The sequence below is a fragment of the Phaseolus vulgaris genome, chromosome 1 (assembly GCF_000499845.2).
Source record: "Phaseolus vulgaris cultivar G19833 chromosome 1, P. vulgaris v2.0, whole genome shotgun sequence".
Lineage (NCBI taxonomy): Eukaryota > Viridiplantae > Streptophyta > Magnoliopsida > Fabales > Fabaceae > Phaseolus > Phaseolus vulgaris.
Genome location: NC_023759.2, coordinates 13,015,711 through 13,040,639, shown reverse-complemented (window position 1 = coordinate 13,040,639; position 24,929 = coordinate 13,015,711). Strand labels below are relative to the sequence as shown.

The 24,929-nt window shown below is 35.1% G+C and overlaps 1 protein-coding gene across 4 annotated transcripts in view; it reads right to left on the bottom strand.

Moving 5' to 3' along the window:
• Positions 1 to 11,679: 11,679 nt before the first annotated feature.
• LOC137813606 (alpha-mannosidase At3g26720-like) overlaps positions 11,680 to 24,929 on the bottom strand; it is a 45,797-nt gene continuing 32,547 nt past the window's right edge. For 3 of the 4 annotated variants that reach the window (XM_068615957.1, XM_068615954.1, XM_068615955.1), the window contains 7 exons: positions 22,980 to 23,092; positions 22,685 to 22,769; positions 13,044 to 13,154; positions 12,876 to 12,971; positions 12,709 to 12,756; positions 12,193 to 12,261; positions 11,680 to 12,103 (listed from right to left, as the gene is read on the bottom strand). In XM_068615957.1, the coding sequence (XP_068472058.1) occupies positions 11,852 to 12,103; positions 12,193 to 12,261; positions 12,709 to 12,756; positions 12,876 to 12,971; positions 13,044 to 13,154; positions 22,685 to 22,769; positions 22,980 to 23,092 (774 nt within the window). In that variant the 3' untranslated portion in view covers positions 11,680 to 11,851. Of the gene's footprint in view, positions 12,104 to 12,192; positions 12,262 to 12,708; positions 12,757 to 12,875; positions 12,972 to 13,043; positions 13,155 to 19,511; positions 19,967 to 22,684; positions 22,770 to 22,979; positions 23,093 to 24,929 lie in introns of those variants that run through there. The other variant, XM_068615956.1, reaches the window with a different exon arrangement.

The following is a 24,929-nucleotide window of genomic DNA, read 5'->3' as shown; positions in this document are numbered from 1 at the left end:
CTTAAAAACGTAGATTCCATCATGAGATAAAAAAGCCTTCATTAATAGACATATTGTTTTATTCGTCTCATTATTATGTCGTATTTTTCATTTTAGTTATCATTTAATGGTAATATTTATCGCTTTTATTACATACACTTTAATTACATTATGCTCGGACCATTGAGCCACAAACAATTATCAAGCCTAACCCGAGATAAATCGACAATATGTACTCAAAAAATAAATCAAATTCTTGAGTTTGGGGGACTTGTGTATTGTTCGATACCTAGAATCTATTAGCAGTTGTTACCCACTTATAATGTGGCACATAACCACCTGCAATTACTACACATATCTCATATACTAGTAAGTAACTGACCCATCTTCCCGAACTCGACACGAATATGCGATAATTGCATAAGTTATTATAACCATATTAGTTACTCAAGATATTATACTAACTACTAAGGCTTATAAATACCATCCCAGGGAGTATGCTCAATTCACTTAATACTTTATTTTACTCACTATTTAGATATTATTGTACTCTTATTTACTTGAGCATTGGAGAATCTTCTACATGTGGTCTTCCACTCGGCTTTCATCACTTAACTCAACAATCCTTCAAGGAAGTAATCGACCAATCCAATCAACCCGATTCACCTCTTATTCATTTTTGACAATAACAATGATCTTATAATAATATAGCAAATGTGTATTCTTACTTATATATCTTACTTGAACCTAATTAAAAAAGACATTTTTCATAGTTTAAAAAGTGAAAAAGAAAACTAAAACAACTATTATTAAAATATAATTTTTTTTTAAGAATCATGTTTTAATGTAACACTCCATTATTATTAATTAATATAAGATAAATAAATATTCATATTATCTACGTTACCTTTTTTTAAATCTTTGCCCTTTCATAATATAACTTCAAAGAAAAAGAAAATAAACAAAAACATAAGCATAATCTATTATATTTTCTCAATCTATGTTAAATTATCTTCGTACAATATCATTTGCTTGTGCAACACAACGCATGATCATCACAATTGATAAGCAATATACAAATGCACAAAAATAAGGTAAACTACAGTTTTAAAAACAAACTTATATACATTCATTTATTGAAATCATATACATATATTGAAGGAAAAAATTCATACATTTCATCCACATCTCATCCATATATTCTCATGGATATAATATCAATCCATTCATTAAATATCTCTAAAAAATCAAGTGTATATCACTTAGTCAAAAGGCTACATCTCATGTTATGAACTACTAACATACATCGTGCATCACAAACACTTAACTCTATTTTCAAAAGACACATACGTTGAATTAGACTCAGAGATTTGCATCGTAAAACTGGCTTCACTAAGTTGTCACTACAACAAAATCACATAATAGGAACTTAGTCCACTCATATGACACAATAAATCCCTATGACCTACTAGACACATTTCTTTTCAAAAGCGTGGATTGGGTCATATTAAAATCCTTTAACTCTCATTACCAAATATTTTCTTTATGTGAGTCCAATATCAGTAGAGTCAAATCATCTTCTTTAGTACTCCAAGTTCAATACACAATCTAAACGTCTCAACATAGTATTTCCTCATTGAGAATGACTATGTTTATATTACACCACATGTCAGATCAAAACTATACGATCATAGATTTTTAATTCATACATATACATCCAACTCAATTTAAATAATAAATTAAAATTCATAATGCATTATGGACGTGAGTTGATTTTAGGATTGCACATTTTATGGGTTACTCTTTTGTTTAGGAGTTTTGAGATTAACAATTATGGTGAGAAACCCAAAGAAGATTCCCAATGGACACAAACTTAACCAAGTGGTTAAGTAAGTGTGAAGGTTCACTTCTAGAGGGCAAAGATAAAAACACAATTATATGGTGTTGATGATGATGAGGTGCGGAAATAAAAACATATAATGGAAAGAAACAAGATGGAAGAACCTAAGGACATAAAAAGGAATGGAAATGGTGCAAATAAGAGGAAAAAGATGAAGAGATGAAGAAAGCTTATGGAAAATGGAGCAAAGAATCACGCCACTTGGAATGGTGGATGGTTCCAAGATGAGTGGTGAGTAGCCACCACTTGAGGTGCACTATACTCAAGATAATACCCAAGAACTTTAGGAGACAAAGCTCACTAATCACTCAAGCATAATTTCTTTTCTGTTCAATTTCCATTGTGTGAAATACATGAGGCAAGACACTCTATTTATAGGAAAAAGTGTATTGGATAACAAGATAGAGGGGTAAGGGTGTCATTTGTGAGAAACCTTCTAGAAGGTAGGTCAAAGAAACCCTAAACCTAAAAGCACTTGCCATAAAAGGTGGGCTTGGCACAAGCCCAATATATTCTAAGTACACCCCAATTTATGCTAAGTGAACCCAACTTTAGCTTATTCTTCTATTTGGATCCCCAAATTGAGCCCACTTTATTTACATAAACTTGTCTTTTAAAAAGACCAAAAGAAAGAACATTTGATGCTCTGGTCTATGTTCAATTCTTCTTTTGCTGAGGTCCTTTTGAAGTTTGGTGGGGCCTTGTCTTGGATGTTGAGATGACTGACATAATTATGAAATGTCTGTTGTGTCCTTGGTTATCTCCTTGTCTAATTGGGTTGTATCATTTCCCTCAAGTTGGAAAGAATTCGACCTCGAATTTAGAACTCCTATAAATAATATAGTTAGTTTGTTCACAAAGAAGATAGAAACATTTCTAGAAATGGTTTGTGAATCAAACTAATGTTCATGAAGCTTTGGGAGTTTGCATGAATGAGTTCTAGATACAGGCCATGTTTGCAGAGAATGTTTAGGGAAGATTTGATTAGTTTGTGAAAATCCTCTTAGAAGGTGAGAACCTTTAGGAGGTTTTTAAATGTCATCCCTTAACTTCTTTGTCAAAGATGTCAAGTATTTAGAATGATTTGGTAATGAAAAAGATAAGGAAGAAGAACACCTTAGAGGAGCAATTTGTATTTTTGTAGATGTCAACATGATTGTTTTTACGGTGTGAGGTGAGGTATTGATACCCGTTTTATCATTTCTTTCTTTATCTTTTTCATTTTCTCTTTTTGTTTTCATTTTTATTTGATTCTCATTAACCTCTTTTGGTGAGAGAAGTTTTAACATAATCTTGCACCCTTGGAAGTTAAATGAAATTTTATTGGTATGACCATCATGTAAAATCTTTCTATCATATTGTCAATGCCTTCCCAAAAGCACATGTATGGCTTCCATTGGCACAACATCACATAAAACTTCATCTTTATATTTTTCAATGGAAAATGTTATGAGGACTTGTTTATTAACCATTATTTCACCCTTTTCACTAAGTCATTGTAATTTGTAGGGCTTTGTATGACATATGATGGGCAATCCAAGTTTCTCCACTACTCTTGTACTTGCCACATTTGTGCAACTACCCCCATCTACTATTACTGAACATAATTTGTCATTAATAAGACATCTTGTATGAAAAATATTCTCCCTTTGACTTTCATCAAAAGGTTTTTGAAGTTGTCTAAGCATGCGCCTCACTAACAAATCATCTTCACATGGTATTTCACACTCGCCCTCACTTGGGGTTTTTGAAGAGGAAGGGGAACTAACTCTAGATGATTGGGAACTATGGTCCCGTTAACCATCATTGTTCTTTTACTTGGGCAATTAGCAGCAATGTGCCCAAAACTTAGACATTTAAAGCATTTTTTACTTGAGGTTTTGGTGGGTGATTTAGGAGTAAAAGGTTTATTTTTATAATTTTTATGATGTGGGGTGATTTCTTTTGAGAAATTAGAAGGAAAGTCTTGGTTTTGAAATTTGTGTTTGTCCTTCCAAGATGATTTGAAAATCCATCAGTATGAGTATTTTTTTTTTTAAATTCTCTTTAAAACTTGTGATTCTACCTTGATGGCTAGATGAACCAATTTTTGCTAAGAAGTATACTCATATAATTCTACAACATCTTGTATTTCTCATTGTAATCCACTCACAAATCTAGAAATCTTTGACTCTTCACTTTCATGCATATTAATTTTAGTCAAAGTTACTTCTAAATCTTTGAAATACTCGTCTATAGTCCTAGATCCTTGATGAAGTTATTGGAGCTTCAACAAGAGTTCCTTTCTATAGTGTGGACGAACAAACCGTGCACATATGCAGAAATTTAAATCATGCCAAGAGACCACGACTGACCTCTTGTTTAGCCCAATGTACATTACAGTTCGATGCCACCATTGCATGACATAGTCCTCAAATTCTAGGGAAGCTAACTTAACCTTTTGGTCTTTTTGGTCCTCTTCGACCTCATACACATTAAAAATGTGTTCTACCTTAGCTTCCCATCCTAGATAAATCTTTGGGTCATTATTGTTAGAAAAGATGGCTTTAAACTAGAGGGGGGTGAATTGTTTAATAGGGTTTTCGCAAATATTTCAAAAACTAGAATGAATTTATCTCAGGAACCAAATGATTCAGCAATTCAGTTAGCCAAAACAGCAAGCAAAAGCTATAGACCAGAAAAACAATCGGTTGTTTCGTAGAAACAATCAGTTGTTTATACCAGTAAACAACAAACAAACTGAATTTAAAGAGTTAAAGATAGAGAGATTGTACACAGTTGTTTATACTGGTTCACTCCAAATCCAGAGCTACATCTAGTCTTCTCAGAAACCCTGAGGATATCCACTAAGCAATCACCACTTGATCACTTACACAACAACTAAGAGAATGACCTTGAACACCTCTAGAAACACACTCTCCTTGGCCAACACTAAGATTGCTGATCTTGAACACCTCAAGAACACACAGCCAATCTCAGCAAACACAGAAACGAAATTGTTCAACAAAGTACAAGGATTACACTTGTTACAGAAGATAATCTGAAATCAATACAAGCAGAATCCTATTCCAGCACTTTGATCAATCACAAACAACTTAGCAATCTCAACACTTTCAAAAACTCTCTTTTAGAAAAAACTTTGTCAAAGATTCTTAATTCTTAAATATGTTTTTCTGAAAATATTCAAAGATGTAGTTTGTTATCAAATCTTAACAAACTCTTAAATTGCATTAAAAGATTGGTCAAAGCATTTAATGATTGGAGCGTAAACAGTTAAATCATTTAAAGCTCAGTCAAAGAAAACAGTTTTTCTGTTATGGTCCCAAAACAAACAATCAGTTGTTTCCTCGAATCAATCGGTTGTTTTGGTACTTAACAGTTTAACCATTCAAAACAGTTTTCAAACTTTTTCTCAAAACACCTAAGTACAAACAATCGGTTGTTTCGATAAAACAATCGGTTGTTTTTACTTAGTTTGAAATCATTTTGTTTTCACAAAGATTGAGAATGCTAATGCTTTAGATTTAATCATAGGGTGGATTACAACATATAAACTACCCCAAAACAAAGCTTAAACCAGCACAACAACATCAAGCACAGCAGAGGCTTCAACATCCTTCAAAGGATTTGGATTCTTCAAAGCTTGAACACCACTTGGTTCAACAATTATCCCCATTAAAACTAGGTAATTTTACAAAAGGAAATGAACTTCTTTTGTTGATGTTGGTGTTGATGGCGCCTAACTTCCAAATTTTGCACTCTCCAATCTTCTTCTTCTTGACTTCCATAGTGCATGTAATGTCTAGTAGCTCTTCTAGGCTCACATCTCCTTTCACTAGCTTGTCTCTGTTGGGTATCTTCTAGGCGTTGCATCCTTTCTACCATTTGTCTCATGTCTTCCTCCTTTTGAACCAAGCTCCTCCTTCAAGTTCCACCAAAATGTGTGCCTTTGAGAAAGTGGTTTGGAAGATTCCCCTAAGGATAAATGATGCATATTTACGCATAAAAAAATTAAATAATTAGTTTTAAACAACAAATAATGCACTCACTCGACTATTTGGTAAAAGATGGATAAAATGTTGAATTCACTCAAGAAATGTTTTCAAATTTTTTGCCAAATGATCTACACTTGGTAGCAACACTTCAAGTGAAAGAGGTCAAAGCTCTTATCACTTGCTCATACAAAGAACCCCAACAAAACTTAAGAAAGATTTGAATACAAGCAAGAAAAGTTAAAAGAAAGAAAGCTAAACCAAATTAAAATTTAGATGATGACAAAACTTTTAACAAGACAAACAAGAAAAAAACTTATGAAGACTCAAAGAAACTTACTTAAACTTTTAAATATGAATTTTTGATTTCTTTAGAAATTGTAAAAGCAAGAAGGATAAAATTCCACAAATAAGAAAACAATTTGTGATGCAATCCTAACTTGTTTTGGCTTCTTCGTTGTTATAGTTTTGTATGTTGCGGAAAAATAGACTTGAAAGTGACATCAATGGCTGAATTGAAGTGTGGAGAAGATGAAATGAAGAGGAGAGGTAGAGGCTTAGAAGAAGTGTGGCCAACTTCTAAGAAGATTCAAGCAAAACACTAATAGAAGTGCAAACTTGAGAGTGAGATTTTGAAGACAAATCAGCTAGCAACTTGGGCAACATTTCATTATCAATTCAAATCTCATTTATAAGGGGGCTAACACTTGTATTTATAGTGCTATGGGCAGCCAAGGTGCAAGTTTAACCTTAAAAACTCTTTAGATGGTCTAGAGTTGCATTGGGTCCAAGGAGGCCCAATTGTAACTCTAAATAGACTCTTTCTTTTTTTATTTACACCCTACTCTAATTGGCTCAATACATGGCCCAAGAAAATTGGCCTAAAACATGGCCCAAGAAAATGACCCAAATACAAGCCCAAAATGAAGCCTATACTACTATGTATAATGTTTATAAAACTAGATAAAAATGGAAGAGCAGACAACATTAATTCTCCCTGAGATGAGAGTCTTCTAAGATCCTTTTTCTGCTTCCAATCTTCTTAGCCAATTGTTTCGAGGCTGAATGAGTTTTCATCATTCCCTCCCTATGGAGAAGGATCTATCCTTAGATTATGAATGATGTTCAATGACAACAACCTCTATTTATTTGTTATTTTCCTCATGGATCAAATGTGAGTTTGTCTAAGTACACATCCACAACGTTCATTATCATAACCCACAACATTGACCCGATTAAACTCTTAAGCAATGTGAATCAAAGCATGTTTAGATACAAAGCTAAACAACAATTTATACAACTTCACATTGAAGGTGTGTCCTTTGACATGTAGACTCATATGATAGGATGCCTTGATTTCGTTATGTTGAAGTATAATAATGTGCTTTATAGCATCCCAACCAAACACAGGTCTCCATGCTATTTTGTAATACTAATTTCAAAGACCAATGGACTGATTTAACCCTATATAAGTATAAAACATAAAATAGTTACACGTTACACACGTTCTAAACAAAGTAAAGACATATTTTGATATACTTGTTTGATGTTGTATTTCCCAAATGCATTAACAAATTTGTCCAACACTTTATAAACTTTTCTTTGTGTGAAATAATCCATGTGTTCTTTTCATATTCAACAAGTAATGACCACTGTGAACAAATAGTTTCAAAATTGTTAACAAACCCATCAAATTTAGCAATATTTGTATAGTCAATGATAGTTTTCCATGAATCCATCACAACTTGCCAAACCTCGACATAATCTACCAACATTTTACACTTTGCTTTGACATTCTTATTGATGTGAAACCGGCAAAGAAGATTTGTTGCTTTAGGAAACACAATATTGATGACATTCATCCAAGCAAGATCTATATCACAAACAATGACTTCAGGCCCCACATGCGATATAAAAAATGACTCTTTAAATGTTTGTAGTGCCCATATGAAGTTCTTTTTTCTTTCTCGCTAGATAAGAACGCAAAACCTGTAGAGAAGGACAAATTTGTACAAGTCACACCAACAATCTCAAGCAAAGGCAATCATTATTTGTTCGTTTTGTAAGTCGTATCCATCAAGAATACAATGTTAAATGCATTCAAAAGTTTCACAGCATTAGGATGAGTCCAAAAAATATCACTAAAAACATTGGAAGACTCATGAAATGTACTCCAGTGAAGATAATTGTCACGGTCTAACAACATCATTAATTGTTGTAATTCAGTTCTTAGTCCTCTAATTGATCTCTTTTACGAGTATCTTGCATTGTATACTTGCTTTATTGTTGTCATATTATTCTCGTTATTCTCCTGCAAAGTATGTAGTATGTTACCCAGCATAACCATGCTTTTAGTCATCAACAAGCATGGAATGTTCATTCGTTTTTAATTTGCTTGCATATGGATGACCAACTAATGTATTATACAAAATCATGATTATGAGTACCCTAGATTACCTTAAGTATCCAACCTTGACCCATTCCAATAGGTTTACCTTGTAATTTAAAAGGACTTTGACATTTTCGAGTACCAGTTACAGTAACCTTTGAATTATAATGCAATAAACATGAATCACTTCTTCAAATTATAATGCAATAAACATGAATGAAATGAAATTTATTCATCTCATCTGTTGTAAAATGGGTATCATAGTCCCCTTCAACCAATTTATGTTGATGCACAAAATTTATTAATTCTTTCATACTATACATCATTTCTACTTCATCAGATCTTTTTGTAATCAATCCAACCTCCATGTCCATACTTGCACCTTCATTAATAGAACATAAATTTTCATTTTATTCTAATTTTCATAAATTCACACAATTATGCAAATTAAAAACAATACTCAATTTCCCTTCCGGATTGTGTAATCCATAACTTATTTAATAACTACAAAAATACCTTATGGATTGGGTAATCCGTAAGGCATTTGCCAAGTTAAAAAAATTTCGGATTGAGTAATCCGTAAGACATATTTTAAGAAAAAAAATGAATTCTGAATAGGGTAATCCATAAGGTATATTTATAAAATGACTTTTGGATTGGGTAATCCATAAGTTATTTTATATCGAATTATGCCATCCAAAAATGTGATTTTTGGTTCATTCTGGATTTAATATATGTACGAATTAACTAATCCGAAACCTTAAATTTTGTGTCTATCTTTCGAATTACATAAGACGAAACTTAGTTTTGGATAAAAAAACGTAATGCGAAACATAATGTTTTATTACAAATTGAGTAATCTAGAATGTTATCCTGGATCAGAACTAAGTTTCGTGTTATGTAATATGGAACATGATTCCTTCACATTACCAATTACAGATTATGTAATCTGATGATCCGACGGGTTACCTAATTTGAAAATAAACCTTTAAGAGCACCAAATTGAAGAACTCACCTGAGAATGACGAACTAAGCCACCAACCACCACTACTACCACCACCATAACAATCACCGTCACCACCACCACAATAACACCAAACACCACGACTACCTTTTTTTCTAAGAACCGTCTTTCTAAGAAAGTGCTCTACACCTTTTTCTTTTGGGAGAAAAGCCTAGTTCACATGTCTAAGACCAAAAAAATGTCTAACAAAATTACGGCTCTACACACATTTTGTTTTAATAAATGATTAGTATTGTTATTAGCGAATAAGTGGACTATATTTAATTATTTTGATTAAGCTAAGCACAATAATTTAATCTTATTAATAAATGTTGAGACATAAATTAAGATACACCAGATTTATAAAAAATCAAAATTAAGACACAAGATTTATAAAAAATTAAAATTAAGACACAAGATAGACATAAAATATCCATTATTTCTTCATATATTAAGGGTTTTCATTTTTTAGATTGTACAATCTATTTATTTTTTTTCTTGATCACAAAAAAATCTAAATTATGTAATTCAAAATTATTTTTTTGTAATATTGTTCAACAATCAAGAGTGTGCAATCCAATGTCCAAGGGTATAAATCACAAGGGCACCAATGAAGAACAACAATAGAGATTTTGGAGGTTGAATTGGTTATAAAAGAGGGAAAAATTAGCATTTTTAAAAATTGGGAATGTAGAAGGAAAATAGTCGGATACAGGAAGTAAAAAGCTTCTGTTGTTGGTTGCTTCTCTTTTATGGCACATTTTCCCTGCACCTGATCAATTCCAACGGGCACCTGATCATTCACGTGAAAAGACAAAAGTGCCTTTAATGAATATTAAATTAGGTGAAGTGAAAAATGTGAATTAAAGACCTGCACCTGATTGACTTCAGAATTTTTTCATCCATAGACATGTTAATGACTTACGGATATTTCCATCCATAACCAGTTGTATGACTTACGGATTTTTTTATCCATAAGCATCAATATTGGTTACAGATTTTTTTATCCATAGGCACAAGTTTTAGGTTACGGATAAATCCATCCATAGGCACAAATATTGGTTTACGGATATATCCATCCATAGGCACAAATATTGGGTTACAGATAATACCATCCAAACAGTTCAACATATTCTTGTCTTCATTCACTTAATTCTTTTAACAAAATTCATTCGAACAACAGCCCATGACTCCTCTCCCATGCCCAATTCGGCAGCAACAACACGGTACCCACAATGGCCATCAGCCTTAACATCCACAACATCAAGAATGTATGGATGATACCCTGCAGGGAACTAATCAAAGTAAGGAATGGATTTTGGTGGTAGAATTTGTGGTAAGTGTCCTTCCATAGATTTTTCCATAGATTTTTTAGTCGAACAACTATCCTTTTGTGAGTGTAAGAGATCCACATGTTCAAAATAAGACGGCATTCGCTTAGTTGATCTCATGAATTTCGTAGGACGAACCATCTTTACAACACCTTTTGTTTTCACCTTAGCATGTGGTGCGTTAATAGATGTCTTCTCTAGAAAAAGGCTATCTCTTGCAATTTAGTTTTGATGTTACTCTTACCTGCAACATCTAACTCTTTGATTATGTGTCATATCTTCATTATCTAACACATTATAAGTTATTGACTACTCCATATCAACATCGTCTAATCCATCCCACAAATCAATCTCTCTTGAAATTCCCATGTATGAGTCTTGTGTATCCATTCACAATGTTGAAATAAACAAAAATAACTTAGCTTGCATAAAATAATCAACTATTCCGGATATGGATATCCATAATTCAAAAATAAACTACGGATATGGATATCCATAATTCAAATTACAACTACGGATATGAATATCCATAATTCAAAATACAACTACGGATATGGATATCCATAATTCAAAATACAATTACGGATAATTATATCTGTAATGCAGTGATATGGTGTAGAAAATGCTACTGACTTACGGACGCTTACATCCGTAACGTTAAAAAACACTTCCGGATATCGGTATCCGTCACTACCTGAGCTCGAAGAAAATGCGATAAAGAAGCTTAAATCGGTTCTTACCTCACAACAATGCACCACCACCACCACTGTAAATCCACCTCCTACGCAACTCAAAGCACCACCAATGAAGGAAACCAGCTCAAAGCACTACCGTCACAGCTTTTCCAAAGAAACCTTCACAACTTTTCTAACTAAAGAAGACAAGGGCATAGTTGGGTTTTGAAAATTTCATCGGGTGCAGGAAGCAAATGATCGGGTGCAGGAAGTAATTGCCCTCTTTTATTGGTATCGATTGTGTCTTATACGCTAAAGCTATGGGGAGTATCCTTGCCATGGAAATTGCTATCTCTAAGGGATGAACTTAGCTACGGATTGAATGTGTGACTTAGAACTTATCATCCAAGCTTTTCATAATAATAGTTTGATTTCATAATAGCAATGACCATCATTTTTAGTTAAAAAAACTCGCTCTAATAGTCACCAAACACAAACCACGCAAACTTTTATTTATATTTACAAGAACATACATTCCACTGGAACAACAAAATGCAACCAGACACAATGCATAGATGCTACTTTATTGGATGCTTTGATAATTAGCCATATGATTTTCTGCTTCAGAAACTGTTTGAAGGGGATTAAGGTCAATGAAGAATGTCCGGATCTCCATTGGAGCAAGTTCAACCACCAAGTTTGTAGGATCAACAGGTCCTCCCCTCACCACCTTAGGTTCATCAGTGGAACCTTCTACCTTCCAATCTAACTTCCTCTTTTCCATTTCAACTCTTTCTTGATTAGCAGACAAACTCATCTCTGTCACTTTATTTATCTGAAAAGGTTTAGTTGTTAAAAGGAAACATATACATGGGATATATGATGTGTAAAAAATAACCTGGAGTAGTTAGTTATCGCTCTTACCTTCTTGTTAGGAAACAACTTTTTCAATTCCACACTAGCCATTACTGAGTAATTATTGTCCTCTCCAATCTTTATATGTAAATAGGCACCAAACAAAAATCCATGAATATAGGATATTGTGATGTCTGAATACAGAGCAAAATATTTGATACTTGATGGCTAATAAAAATAATGGAAAAGTTGTCGAACATCGTAAAGATTCCAGTTGATGCATGACAAATATCAGAATCATTCATAGCTTGATTATTAATATCTTTGCGTGGTTAAACTTAGTCTATAGTAGCATTGACAAACTGTTATTGACCTCTAACAGTGACATAAAATATTATTTCCATTTCTTTGATAGAAACGTATGCATATTTGCATATTTTTAGCATAGGTTAAATGTAAGTAAAACATGTACGTGTCAGAAAATAATTCCAATCATGGTTAAGAATATTAGATTGCAGTCAAGCAATCCTTAGAAAGTTTAAATATTTCATTTATTATCAGTACATAAGTAAAAGAAATTACTACCTCATAAAGGTGAGCCAATCTCACGAGTACTTTTCCATTTTTAAATTCCTGCAGAAGTTCATAAAAACATTAGATACTCATCAGGGATAAAGATAATGTAAAATGTTAGAGGGAATCTTAAATTCCTTCTATTTTGTGTATAAATGTCACCAATCTTCCTTGCACACCTGGAGGGTTAAAAGAGCAATGTTGTTTGGTAAATTGTAGGAAGAATCTGTGCCTGAAAATGTTGATGCAGCGAAATGTAACAAATTATCCCCATCCTGCATGACAAGGGAAGACTGTTACTCAAATGATTAAGCGACCACCTTTTCGGGGGTCTCCCTTCATTTTACCTGTTCTGTGAAGGCCAACATCAGTGGTGAATATAACTCCTGGCCAACAGTGCGACGCCACTTGGCACCTTCACCTTTTTGGTCAATTCTAAGGTAAAGTTTTCCTTGAATCTGTAAATATCATAGAAACTTGTACTATTAGTAAACCGTAAGTTGCTGAATGATGGGAGCCAAAGTTCAAATGGATTAGTGATGAGGACCACAAAAGAGCATCAAACAATTCAAGAAAAAAGGAAGAACAAGAGATGAAAATTTCTCAAGAGACAAGAACAAGAGCAAGAATAAAGAAGCTAGAGGAAGGAATTCAAGAGCATAAAATAGACAGTCTATTTTGTAAAATTGAAACTTTTTGTTTTAATATATGTGAGAATATTCTAGAGGCTTCAAGCATCTTCTAGAACGATGTAGGTAAATGTAACAAACAAATTCCAACTGCTTTGTAGTTATAGCTAGTTCATACACCTAACTACTTCATGATTACATGAACCAAAAGGAGTTGCAATCCCTCTCATTCATGCATGCATCAATAATGTCAGCCAAACCCATGTACATTCCCCTAGGATTAGTTGTTTGAATCCCTTCCACACCTTTAGTTAGCTTCTTGAACACACCTTCTAATTCTACAAATAAAAGACTCCTCTCTTGTATTTTTCACACTTAAGATATATAAAATTACTTGATTTTGTGTAAGATTAAGTGTTTTGATAGTTTGATACTCAATTTTAGGTGAATTAACAACGCATTTATCCTTGGATTCTCTGAGGGTAATGTGCTTTCCATCATTTTACCTTGTCCATTTTATTTTCATTTTTCTCTTTTGTTTCTTATGATTTTCTCCTTGGCCAAGACATTGAAAGGTGTTCTTGGTTGAGTTCTTTGGTTGAAATCCTTCTAAGAGGTGATAGATCTTTCAAGTCCTATGGGGACCTCATCAATTAGGAAGGAATTATTGAATGATTTTAAGCAATTATTATCATGAGAGTAAGTGATTCAAAATAATTTAAGTTGTATTGCATCATTTATTCAGCATTAGTTCAGTATTAGAAAGCACCCAATTGAAGATATTTATGGAAAATAACAGATAGCAGTTATATATCAGGATAGTCTGTTGTCATTTGCAGTTTGTGGGCAGAAAATGCCTCTTTGGAAACTTTTATCTCTGGCAAGTATATTGTTGTGTTATGCACGATTACTGTGCCTAGTATTGTATTCCAGAGCTTATCAATTAATGTTCTATCATTTTGGTCCACTTGTCAGATCAGTGGGAAGAGGTATCCGGGGCCAGCATGCTGGTCATTTGAAAATAGCTTGAGTTTTTGATCGTGTAGATGTACAAGAGGAACAATTAACAAGATTGCGAAATAATGTGGTGCATATGGATGAGAGGACTGGATACATGGAAGAAAGGCTTCTCTTTGAGATGCAAAGGTTGGGAAATTTTCCAACTAGGGGTCAGATTTGAATTCTATGTTTCAATTAAAGAAAAGGCCATTTCATAGTATATAAGTGAATGGAAACCTCACCTTACAAGCCGATTTTATAAGTATTAAAGAAAAAGAAAGAATAGGGTAAATCCCTTGTGTATATTGAACACATAGGGTTATGTTTATATAGGAAAAAGAAACATATGGGCTAAGCCCATTACATAAATATGAGATATCTAACAATATCTATAATATCTCATAATATCTAATTATATCTAATAATATCTAACACTCCCCCTCAAGCTGGAGCATATAGATCATATGTACCCAGCTTGTTACAAATGTAATCAATCCTAGGTCCTCGTAAGGGTTTAGTAAAAATATCTGCTAATTGATTATTTGAATTAACAAACTCAGTCTTGATATCTCCTGATATAATCTTTTCTCGAATGAAATGACAATCAATCTCAATATGTTTTGTCCTTTCATGAAAAACTGGATTTGAGCTAATATGAAGAGCAGCCTGATTATCACATATCAGTGTCATTTGAGTAACCTCTCCAAATTGCAATTCTTTAAGTAACTGTTTAAGCCAAATAAGCTCACAAGTAGCCGAGGCCATAGCTCTATATTCTGCTTCTGCACTAGATCTTGCCACAACACTTTGTTTCTTGCTCTTCCAAGAGATCAAGTTATCACCAATGGAGACACAATAACCAGAAGTTGACCTTCTATCAGATGGAGATCCTGCCCAATCAGCATCTGAATAACAAACGACTTTAGTATGGTTATTATGACCATATAACAAACCTTTTCCAGGAGAGCCTTTAATGTACTTCACTATACGAATGACTGCATTCCAATGATCTTCACATGGAGAATTAAGAAATTGACTCACCACACTGACTGCAAAGGAAATATCAGGACGAGTAACAGTGAGATAGTTCAATCTTCCAACTAATCTCCTGTACTTCTCAGGATCTGAAAGAGGCTCCCCCTGATTGGGTAGAAGCTTGACGTTGGGATCCATGGGAGTATCAACAGATTTCGAATTCATCAACCCAATTTCCTCCAAAATATCTAATGCGTATTTTCTTTGAGAGATAACAATACCAGTATTGGATTGTGCTACCTCAATCCCCAAGAAATATCTGAGTTTGCCAAGATCTTTGGTCTGAAAGTGTTGACAAAGGTGTTGTTTTACTTGTGAGATGCCATGGTGATCACTGCCTGTAAGAACAAAGTCATCAACATATACTACAAGATAGATACACCCAGCACTCGAGTGACGATAAAAAACTGAATGATCGCCTTCACTGCGAGTCATACGAAATTGTTGAACAACATTGCTAAATTTTCCAAACCAAGCCCTAGGAGACTGCTTGAGGCCATATAAGGATTTGCGAAGACGACATACCAATCCAGAAGACTCCCCCTGAGCAACAAAACCGGGAGGTTGCTCCATATAAATTTCTTCCTGCAAATCCCCATTAAGAAAAGCATTTTTAACATCCAGTTGATAAAGAGGCCATTGTTGAAGAGCAGCCATAGCTATGAATAAGCGAACAGAGGCCATCTTTGCTATTGGAGAAAAAGTATCACCATAGTCTAAACCAAAAATTTGGGTATAACCCTTAGCCACAAGACGAGCTTTGAGACGATCAATAGTACCATCAGGACCAACTTTGATAGCAAAAATCCACCTGCAACCAACAACAGATTTCCTAGATGGTAAAGGAACAAGTTCCCAAGTTCCATTATTCTGAAGCGCATTCATTTCATCAAGCATGGCCTGACGCCAACCAGGATGGGCTAAGGCATCACCTACAGATTTTGGAATGGATACAGAAGAAATAGACGAAAGGCAGGTATAAAAGGGTTGAGATAGTCTATGGTAACTCAAAGCAGTATAATGCGGAGAGGGATTACGAGTAGAACGTATACCTTTACGGATAGCAATAGGAAGATCAGGTTCAACAGTCGGAGGTTCAACTATAGGAGCCGGAGGGGGATGAGGTGTTGGCACCAGAATAGAGTCTGCTGATGGACGATGAGACGGTTGACGACGACTATACACCTGAAGAGTTGGCGGCGGTGGTGAATTGTTAGGTGCACTAGGCACAACAAGAGGAATATTAACTTGATTAGATGAAGAAATTGAAGGAGAAGGACAAGACTTAAAGTAAAGGGAAGATTCACTGAAGGTGACATCTGCTGAAATAAAATAACGGTTTAAAGACGGTGAGAAACATTTATATCCTTTTTGTGATCTAGTGAACCCTAAAAAAACACATTTGTGTGACTTAGGAGATAATTTATATGGAGCAACCTCCCGGTTTTGTTGCTCAGGGGAAGTCTTCTGGATTGGTATGTCGTCCTCAGTTTTAGATAACAAAATTCCTCATTCTATTTTATTTCCACATGACCCTCTCCACTCTTTACCTCCCAAAGTTTTTGGGTCCACATGTTTTGTTCATAATTTTAGTCCTGGTCTTGATAAATTATATTACAAAGTGGACTTTAAGCCTAACTCAACCCCATAAAACCGGCTCATGGGGTGAGGTTTGCACCCACTTATATACAATGAAAGTCCTAATCTCTAGTCGATGTGGGATCTCCAACACACCCCCTCACACCGAGACTGCCAACTCGTGCGTGGGACTATATATTATGGGTGGTCCGATAGCGGCCCGATAGCGGGTGGCACGATAGGCCCAACAAACATTCGCTAGGATAGGCTTTAAATGGCTCTGATACCATATTAAAGAAAAAGAAAGAATAGGGTAAATCCCTTGTGTATATTGAACACATAGGGTTATGTTTATATAGGAAAAAGAAACATATGGGCTAAGCCCATTACATAAATATGAGATATCTAACAATATCTATAATATCTCATAATATCTAATTATATCTAATAATATCTAACAATAAAGTTGAGTTAGATTTAAAGTCCACCTTTTAAGAATCTCTCCTAATTCTTTGTGTTTTCCAGAGAATAAAAGACCCAAAAACCATAGCCAAAATTCATCCAACCTACAGTCCCCCATTTCCCCTAAATTCCTAACCAACACCACAATTCAATTCCTTTTCTAATGCCTAAATTTTGAGCAATTTTATCTCTGCCATCCAACCCAATATTCTGCAAAAATTATCCTATTAGAATCTTAATCTCCCGCAATTGAAATCAACAAGGCATCCCCACACAAGGTGCGCACCAGGTTTTGTTGAGGATTATATTGAAAATTCTTAACGCCTCTCTTTAGATTAACTAGGCTGCTTGATGAAAAAGTTGAGAAAGTTTTAATGAAGATGTTACGAAGTGGACTTTAAGCCTAACTCAACCCCATAAAACCGGCTCATGAGGTGAGGTTTGCACCCACTTATATACAATAAAATGTCCTAATCTCTAGTCGATGTGGGATCTCCAACACACCCCCCTCACGTTGAGAGTGACAGCTCGTGCGTAGGATAACATATTATGGGTGGTCTGATAACGGCCCGATAGCGGGTAGCCTGATAAAGCCAACAAACACTCGATAGGATAGGCTCGAAACGGCTCTGATACTATATCTTGAGTAAACCTTCCAAACCAAGCACGAGGTGATTGTTTAAGACCATACAAGGCCTTCTTAAGTCTGCACACCTTATTTTCTTCATTAACATTACCATAACCCGGTGGATTCTCCATGTATACTTCTTCCTCAAAGTTTCTATGCAAGAAGGCATTCTTAACATCAAACTGATGCATCTCCCAATCAAAGTGCGCTGCCAAGGAGAGAATAATTCTGACTGTATTCATTTTTGCTACTGGAGCAAAAGTTTCCTCATAATCGATCCCATAGGTTTGAGTGTACCCTTTTGCAACCAACCTTGCTTTATATCGATCCAACGTGCCATTAGACTGCTACTTCACTGTGTATATCCACCGATAACCCACTGCCTTCTTATCCTTTGGTCTCTCTACAATCTCCCAAGTCTCACTCTTTTCTAATGCCTTCATTTCTACATTCATGGCTCGAACCCAGTTCTCATCCTTTAAGGCTTCTTGTACCGATGTAGGGATTCTAATAGAATAAATAGCTGAAAGAAAACTTTGGTGCTGCATAGAAAGTTTTTCTGTAGACACAAATTGAGATATAGGATATTTGGCACAAGATCTTTTTTCTTTTCTCAATGCAATAGGTAAATCATCTAGGTTAGTTTCATTTAAAGTGTCCTCAAAAGTCTCATAGGTATGAGTTCTTACCTCCGGTTCGGACAATTGAAGTTGTTGTTCGATCAGGACGGGTTCTTGTTGCCTTCGTTGGTATTGTTTCCCAAAGTATTTGTCCTCATTATTCTTCTCTGGTAATGATGTTGGCATAGGGTCTTCGTCATTCTCCCTAAGAACGAAATCCTGCAACAAAGGAAAAGGTGGCAACTCAAAGTCCTCAGCTTCTTGAATACTCTCCCCCTGAAGCTGAGAACTAGGAAAGAAAGACTCTGTTTCATGGAAGGTGACATCTTTGGTAATATAAACTTTACGACTTTGAGGATGATAACATTTGTACCCCTTTTTGTTGGGGGCATAACCAATGAAGACACATTTGATGGCACGAGGATCTAACTTACCTCGATACGAGCTATGAACATGGACAAAAGCTGGACAACCAAAGACACGATTATGAAGACTAGTTAACATGGGAATAAAAGGATAGAATGTGGTCATAAGCTGAATAGGAGTAACACCCTCTAGAACCCGAGAGGGAAATCTATTAATCAAATAAGTGGCAGTCAGGATGACTTCCCCCAGTAAGATTTTGGAACAGACATTTGGAAAAGTAAAGCTCTAGATACCTCAAGGAGATGACGATTTTTTCTTCCAGCAACCCCATTTTGTTGAGGAGTGTCCACACAAGTTAATTCATGAACAACTCCATTTCCCTCAAGAAACTTTGAAAGGTTCTGGTTGACATATTCTCGTCCATTATCAGAACGTAATCTCTTAATTGGATTTTCAAATTGTGTTTGAACCATTTTGTAAAAATTTACAAACAATTGAAAAACTTCAGACTTGTCTTTCATGAGGAATATCCAGGTAACGCGAGTACAATCATCAATAAATGAAACAAACTATTTTGCACTCGAGATATTAGGAATAGATGAAGGTCCCCATACATCAGAATGAATAAGATCAAAAGGTTTTGAACTTCTATTATTATTCGAAGGAAAAGTTGTTCTATGGTGTTTAGCAAATTGACAAACATCACAATGAAAAGACTCAACCGATAATTTTGTAAATAAAACAGGAAATAAGGATTTTAGGGTACTAAAAGGAGGATGTCCAAGACGTCTGTGTTGAAGCCATATTTGAGAAGATGACCAAGATTCAGTGCCTTGCTGAAGACAAGAAGTATGTGCCTGTAGTTTAGCACATTTTTTAGTTTCTTTCTGTTGTAAGTAATATAACCCGCCCTGCTCTTTAGCAAGTCCAATTGTCTTCCCCGTGGCAAGATCCTGAAAAACACAATGGGAAGGAAAAAATGTCACTGCACAATTTAAATCTTGGGTAATCTTATGAATAGACAAGAGGTTATTAGATAGGTTGGGAACATGAAGCACATTTTTTAAAGGGAAGGAAGGTTGAAGGTGGATATTACCACGACCAATAATGGGGGTATTGGAACCATTAGCTACAGTAATATGTTGGTTATAAGATAAGGCATTGTAGGATAAAAATAAGAGGAATGAGGTGTCATATGATCAGTAGCACCAGAGTCTATAATCCAGATATTCTCGGTACCAGAAGCATTAAAGGATAAGAAACTAGAACTCTTACCACTCATGGTTAAAGAACAAGAGCTAGTCTTACTAAGAGAGTTCAAGAGAGCTCGTAAACGTTCCAACTCTTCTTTGCTGAGTGAGGGGACCTCCTCTGCTATTTGAGGGAAAGGTAAGGTCGTACTTTCAGAGTCAGATGATGCTTGATTAGCATGCCTTTGTATGGTACCTTTGAATCCTCCAATACGTTCCGAGACCTTCTCCTTTCCATGAAGTTTGAAGCACCTTTCCTTAGTATGACCTGTCTTTTTACAATAACTGCACCAACGAACTTCACGATTAGCCTTTGTGGGAGGCTTTCCAAATGAAGGAAATGAACCTTTTATAGGGCCCTTGCCAGTCGCCATAGCTGAACTATCACCAGAGTTGTTAGTACTTAGAGCTGAACTATCAACGGAGTTGCCTCCATCCAACATTACTAACCTTCGAGTTTCTTCCCCTCGTACAATGTGAAAAACCTCTGAAAGAGAAGGGAAATTTTCCATTCCCAAAATCTGAATCCTAATTGGATCAATTCAGGGTTTAATCCAGAAAGAAATTTAAATATACGTATCCTTTCAAGAAATTGTGTTAGTGCAATAGAGTCATCTGTGCACTTCATCTTCAAATTTTGATATTGATCTAATTCGATCCATAAACCATTCAACATACCATAGTAGTTAGTTACTGAAAGGCTCCCTTGGCTGGTATGAAAGATCTTGTTTTCTATCTCGTACCATGCTGCAGTATCTTTTTTCATAGAGTATGTTTGACAAAGGTTTTCCCAAATCTCCTTAGCAGTGGAGAAGAACATACAATTTCTGCTAATCTCTGGCGTCATAGAATTCCATAACCAGGTCATGATAAGAGAGTCTTCATCGTCCCAGTCTTCGTATTTCGAACCAATTTTGGCTGGAGGGTTCCGTTCTAGGTGACTCAATTTCTTCCTTCCTTTGAGAGTAGCACGAACCAACTGAGCCCATTGCAGGTAGTTGTTTCCATCGACACGATAACTGCTTTGCAACATCGGCAAATCATTGGAGCTAAGAGAGGTTGTGTTGTTAGTCGACATTGGTAAGAGTTGAATAAATACGACAAAACTGGTGGTGATTCTGTTTGGAAAAAAAATGCTGGAAAAAAATTTCCGGCAGTAGCGGTCTACGTCGGCGGAGGTCGGCAGCGAAGGTCGGCACGTCTGTCAATGTCGGTCGACAGCGAAGGTCGACGTCGGAGGTCGGCACGTCTGTCAACGTCGGTCGGCAACGAAGGTCGACGTCGGAGTTCGGCAACATCAGTCGACAGCGAAGGTCGTTGTCGAGGTCGGCTACGGAGGTCGGCAGCAGAGGTAGAGGTCGGCGTCAGAGGTCGACAGCAAAGGTCGTCGTCGAAGTCGGCTACGGATGTCGGCAGCGAAGGTCGGCGTCAGAGGTCGGTGGTAGTTGACGGTCGGCAACGGTAGTATTTGCAGCAAACAATGAAGGCTGCCTAGAAAAGTAATTGCAGCAATGAAGGCTGCCCAGAAAAGTAATTGCAGCAATGAAGACTGCCAAAAAATTGCAGAAACAGTCTCCCAGATCAGGAGCTCTGATACCAAGTTGAAAGGAATAGAAAGAAATAGATGGAATGTATTTCTGATGTGGGATCTCCAACAGAAGCCCTAAATAAAAGAGAAATATTGGTATTGAAGTCCTTTGGGACGAGGCTAATATTTCAACAGGTGGTATTGATGGGAACCAAGATCCAAAGTGGATTAAGAAGGATCAATAGATGCATTTAAGGCATTTATTATTAGGAGTTATGTGATTGTTAATGGTTAAGAGAAGAAAAGAGAAACATATTAGGTAAAATAAAAAGTGAATTCATTCAATTAACTAGAGTACACTAACAGTGTTTACATATCCACTGGAAGTGGTCATAGAAAAACTAACTGCTCAGGCCAGGTACAGCTGTCACTGGACTTTATAGTTAGAGGAATATCTGGTTAAAATAATATTTTTTATAATATGATTTATGGGCATATTATGTCATGTATTATAATTCTAGGAATAAAATATCCTATAATTATTTGTATTTATTGTCATCAGTATACATAAGATGGAATCTGTTGTGTAGCAATACAACCAGTTTTCAGAATCTCTTCCATCCATTTCTCTCTCAATAACTGCAAATTTTATAATATCTTTAATGTACATTGCAAGCATACCAGATTCCATACACAAAATGGTGTATGTAAGGAGATCAACTAAATAAAATCGCATAATTGCACTTAGCATGACGACATCCATATCTCAACAACAAAAATCAATAAAATGAGACCTTATCAGAGCACCAGAAAAATCTGCTCACAAATGAACACATAACCAGAAATCATTATGCAAGCAATTGTAGATGGATATTTGGAAAGATTTACTTAACCGTTAAGCCCTCACACTTATCAGCAATGCAAACTGTTTCATTGAGTACCTCACCTACACCTCTTGCATCATCATGAAGCAACCTCCTAACAAAATATAAAACCAAATCATAAAACAAGTAAATGTCAATCATATTCATTATTAGTATTAAGAATAAAGGAAAAGGAAAAATAGGATAAACCCCTTGTATAAAATAAACACATACTGTTGTTTATTTATAAATGAAAATAATAATAAAATAACAGAAACTATGGACTAACAATTAGTAACATGTTGAACTTGGCAAAATAACCCACCTATGGAGCATCAGCTCCATTTGGCCATCCTCCAAGCTGGAACCTCCAACTGAGCGGTCCACCAACACTGAGAATTCCACACTACTATCTTGAATATATATTCCTAAATTAACCTGAAAGAATAGTGACAAGCCATAATATTTATAATATTCATTTGAAGAATAAAGCAGATGGACTAAAATGCAGAAATATCTATTTCAAGCAAATCAACATGCATAAGAAATAAAATAAAAACATGTTCAAGTGAAAAGGAGAGCAAAGATGAATGTGAGTGTAAAACTCCTATTCTGTATGTTGGTTGGTTAGTATTAACTGCAACTTGTTCTTTACTCTGGTTAGTGTAACTTCTTTAGTTAGACAATTACAGCTAACTTATAATTGAGCTCTGTTATAAATGTAGATATTTGTAAACAAAGTCAATGAGTGAATGTAAATTCTTTCAATTCATAGTTAACAATTTCCTTTTCTCTCAACATGGTATCATGGGCTCTTTGGTCCAACTTTTTCATGGCTTCCACTGCAAATCAGGAAGTTCCAAGTCATAGGACGCTAGCTCAGTGCAACCTTTCCCTGATGATGATTCTCTTCTCAAACTCCAATGGCTAACAATCTTGTCTCGTGGGATCATAGAGAAACTCGGTGAGAAGAATATTTTGTTGTGGTGATATCAAATTAAACATATAATGAAAGCACATAATCTGTAACGATTCATTGTCTCCCCTCGCAATCCAATATGTTTTCTAACTGAGGAAGATCGTGACTAAATTTAACTCAAACTAGATTGTCGAGTTTAGGAATCATTGCCATCAAGACCTATGCTTGCTGTAGTTCTTGGATCCATTCACTGCTGAGGTTTGGGACAAAATTCATTCCTATTTTCTTCATCAAACTCACTAAAGCGAGACGGCTTCAGTCTAAGATTCGTCATGCGTCACGTAATACTCACACAGTAGAGGAAAATCTTCTTTAGTGAATGTCACAAACGAATTTTCTAAATCAAGCTATTGCAAATTGTTGAAATATGAGTGTAAATATTAAACATTTACTGTACAATAATTATAGATTGAATGGATAATGAATATATGTTTTTTTGTAAGAAATCAATAAAATTAAGGGAATGAGATTAAGAGTTCAATTGGTAGATTTGCTTTAGATTTAAAGTATTTATGTATGGAGATTTATTTTCTTTATTTCAGGAGATTTACTTTCTTTTATTAGGATTTCGTTTTTCTTTTAAATACACTGTATTTTTTCCTTTTGAGATCAAGAAAAGTAATTCCATAATTATTGCTTACTACTAGCACCTTTTTTCACAGAAATGACTGACATACATTTTTTCCCCATTTTACTTCTAGTGCAAGCCCTAATTATCAATACTAATTCATACTCTAATATCAGAGGTTCTAAAGGTCGTGGCCATGGTGGCCACAATTCAATGTTACAATGTTTCAGATATGAACACATGACTCTTATCTATTACAACATGTTCAATCCAAGTATCAAGTACCTCGCAATCAACCAACTCCATCTCAATGGAATGTTTATTCACAGTCTCATGTATATTCTGCTCATTGGAACATCTTGAGTGTTCCACTATAGTAATCATAACAACTCAGTAGTGCCAAGCAACCTCAAGCTATGGTTCCTAACACTTGAAAACAAAAGGATTATTTTATGGATATCAATCACAGCAGCTATTTCTCATAATCTCTATTTGTAATAACCAAAAACTTACAAAAAAGGAAATAAAAATATGCTGAAATAAATAGGAAGATTTTGAAGATATTTTTTCCTAATTACTATGGAGATATTGAGACTATTTTTTATGTTAATAATCTGCTATCCACAGCACTCCCCTCAAGTTGGTAAATTAATATCAATCATTCCCAACTTGTCTAAAAGATCCTAGAATCTGCCATGAGGAAGCTCTTTAGTGAAAATGTCTGCTAT